General features: G+C 47.1%; 1 protein-coding gene across 1 annotated transcript; it reads left to right on the top strand.

The window, feature by feature from the left end:
- The first annotated feature begins 111 nt into the window (after nucleotides 1–111).
- Nucleotides 112–2,778, top strand: LOC128276720 (programmed cell death protein 2-like). Its single transcript, XM_053015178.1, has 3 exons — nucleotides 112–629; nucleotides 711–1,530; nucleotides 1,596–2,778. Exons 1-3 carry the CDS (start codon nucleotides 522–524, stop codon nucleotides 2,024–2,026), a joined length of 1,359 nt encoding a protein of 452 aa, XP_052871138.1. The 5' UTR covers nucleotides 112–521; the 3' UTR covers nucleotides 2,027–2,778.
- Nucleotides 2,779–2,830: the final 52 nt, after the last annotated feature.

The following is a 2,830-nucleotide window of genomic DNA, read 5'->3' as shown; positions in this document are numbered from 1 at the left end:
TACAACATCCAGAAGGAATCCACTCTCCATCTGGTTCTGCGTCTGCGTGGAGGATTTTAAAATTTATCAATAAATTCTCATCATTGAAATAACAATAAAAACCAAGCCTCTTTCATTTTCTTTTTTTTATGTTTCTTAAGAAATAATCTTGATAACTGGATCGTATGATTGTTGGTATCTCTTAGTGATGCATGTTATTGCCTGGCGGTATTTACTAAAATACGCTTTTTCGTTGCATGAAACATATCCTGGCAATTCAATCGCATCATGGGAATTGTTTCACATTTTATTCTATCGACCAAACATGCAATCCTGCTCCTTGGGCGTTTGTTTACATATGGTGTGAACTCCAGTTTTTTTACGTTGAGAAATGTCAACAGCAGTGCGCCTGTGTGTAGGAATCGCATGAAAGAAACGTCAGAGTGAGCAACAAACTTTCCGCAGGGATCAGAAAAATTGATTGTCTCTTCCGCAATTTTCAGTTGATTTAGTTGTAGAATCAGATTAAACGGTGCTCAGGGATGGCGAAGAAAAAGTCAATAGTTTGGCTTGGGTTCGACGATGAACCGATCTTGGAGAAGGATAAGGCGCTTCTGTCCTATGCAACGAACAAAATCGGAGGCCATGCGGTGAGTTCTCGATGGATGCTTACGTTGGTTTGTATAACGATCGATAATGTTTGCTCGTCTTTGTTCTGCACCTGCATACAGGATTGGCCAGCTGGTGTGGTGGATGTAGCACCGTGTGTTTTCTGTGGCCAACAGAGGCCACTGATCGTTCAAATCTACGCCCCGTTGGATGATTCTCAGTTTCACCGCACGCTGTACGTGTTTGCGTGCTTAAACGCACCATGTTCGACACAATCGCAATCTTGGTCCTGCATCAGGATACAATCGCTCGAGAAAAGCTCCCCGGGTGCGGACAGTTCTGAACTGGGTGCCATGAGGCTACCGGCAAAGGAGAGCACGATATCGTGGTGCAGCGGTGCGGACGATTGGGATGACGATGAGGACGACGCTCGCACGAACAAGGACATCAGCACATCAACCTTTATGCGGGTCGACACCAGCAGTAGCACGGGTAACGCAGACCAGTTGCTGAACGAGGAAAACGGTAACGTCATCCAGTACGAGAAGGTTTCGGACGAAGACGACGAAACTAACTCTATGGAAGCCGACCCGGTTCCGGGGTTCGAAAACCTGTACGTCGACGAACGGAATGCAAACGCGTGCGTTGATGGGCGATCGGTAGGGGCGACTGGCGGAGAGATGATTGACAACAGGCACACAGCGAAGGCTTCAGCGGAAATCGAAGGACCGGAAACGGCGGAAGTTGTCGTGGTCGATTCTCCGATGACACTGAAGCGTGATTTGATCGCTCTACTTAAACAGCCGCAGGTTGTTCCGCGTGGCTTCGAAAATGTTACACTGCGCGCACTCTATATTAGCGTCGAAGAGGAACGATCGACCGTACCGATCGTCTCCGACCATGTGCGTCAGTTAATGAATGATTACCAACGAAATGAAGAAGGTAAAGATGCATTTGATTTGTATGCAGCTATATGCTATACATGTGTACCAAATTATCATTTTCAGACATCACAAGCCTTGATAGTCCGACCGAAAGTGTTGCCGCCGGTGGCATAATGCACGCGAAACCCACTGGCGAACAGGAGCTGTACGAGAAAGGCATTCCGATGCACGGTGACGTAATGTTTCATTCGTTTATGACGAAGCTGCAGGAAAACCCTGGCCAAGTATTGCGGTACTCACGCAACGCCGTCCCGTTGCTGATCGCCCCGATCAAGGAAATCACCGTTCCGCCTCATTGTCCGCACTGCAAGTGTGAGATGATCTGCGAAGTCCAGCTGTTACCGACACTAATCGAAAAGCTGCAGTTCGAGGCCAACGGAGAACGCGTTCCGATCGATTTTGGCAACGTGCTGGTGTGGACGTGCGTCAAAAGCTGCTGGGACACACCGGACAAACTCCGTCACGAGCTAGTGCTAGTACAGGCCGAATCCTAGGAAGGAGATGGCTGAATCTTTTACTTGCCTTTGAGAACCGTTTTAAGCAATGTGACTGAGTGGCATACGAATACGATATACCAATTACGCAGTGCTGTGAACCGAAAGCACAACGGGAACGTCGTACTGAAAAGAACCTTCGTCAATTGGGTAGTAGATCCCTTATCGAATGTGAGCGGAGACTGATCGGTCGGAACGTACACATCTCAATTTTATTCCCCCTATTCCTGCTGGCACAAAAGGCGGGGTATTGTGCTAATTCGACTGTTTTAACACATTTTATAATAGCGACGAAAATGGGCATATGAAAGCTCCTAGCAGTCGCATCGGTATAGTAGTGAACGTGTTGCATGCTAACAACTACTCTTTATCTCCTAGTGCAGTAGAGTTAATGTGATAGTAGATAAGCTACACTAACCGGCGCAAACAAGCGGACATTCGAGCCAAATGCTCCCAAGTTACGCCCGCTGGTACCGTTTATTATATGCTGCAAGGCCGCCATTCTTTTTGGCTTGAAGCAGGGTTTTGTTTTCGGCGCTGCGTTCGCTAAAAGCCAAACGATAGATTAGAACAAAGATATAGCCAGTGATTGCGGAGGCTCGAATCGTTCAACGTTCCTTAGCTAAAAGTCTACGCAGTCGTTTGCGTTTTTTAAATTGGCGCGCCATCACGAGAAAAAGGCAGCAACAGCGGCCGTGTTAACAACTCTTAAACGCTAGAGCTCGGAGCCAAACTTTGAATTGATTAGTATTTTGCGTTGTTGAGTCGCGATCAACAAATAATACACGTAAAAACAGTTTTGCC

The sequence above is a fragment of the Anopheles cruzii genome, unplaced genomic scaffold (genome assembly GCF_943734635.1).
Source record: "Anopheles cruzii unplaced genomic scaffold, idAnoCruzAS_RS32_06 scaffold02234_ctg1, whole genome shotgun sequence".
Lineage (NCBI taxonomy): Eukaryota > Metazoa > Arthropoda > Insecta > Diptera > Culicidae > Anopheles > Anopheles cruzii.
This window is presented reverse-complemented; position numbering and strand designations above follow the sequence as displayed.

Coding starts and splice junctions, on each gene's coding strand:
- LOC128276720 (XM_053015178.1), top strand. CDS start 522: ATGGCGAAGAAAAAGTCAATAGTTTGGCTTGGGTTCGACGATGAACCG. Junction 630..710: donor ACAAAATCGGAGGCCATGCG/GTGAGTTCTCGA, acceptor ACCTGCATACAG/GATTGGCCAGCTGGTGTGGT. Junction 1,531..1,595: donor TTACCAACGAAATGAAGAAG/GTAAAGATGCAT, acceptor TATCATTTTCAG/ACATCACAAGCCTTGATAGT.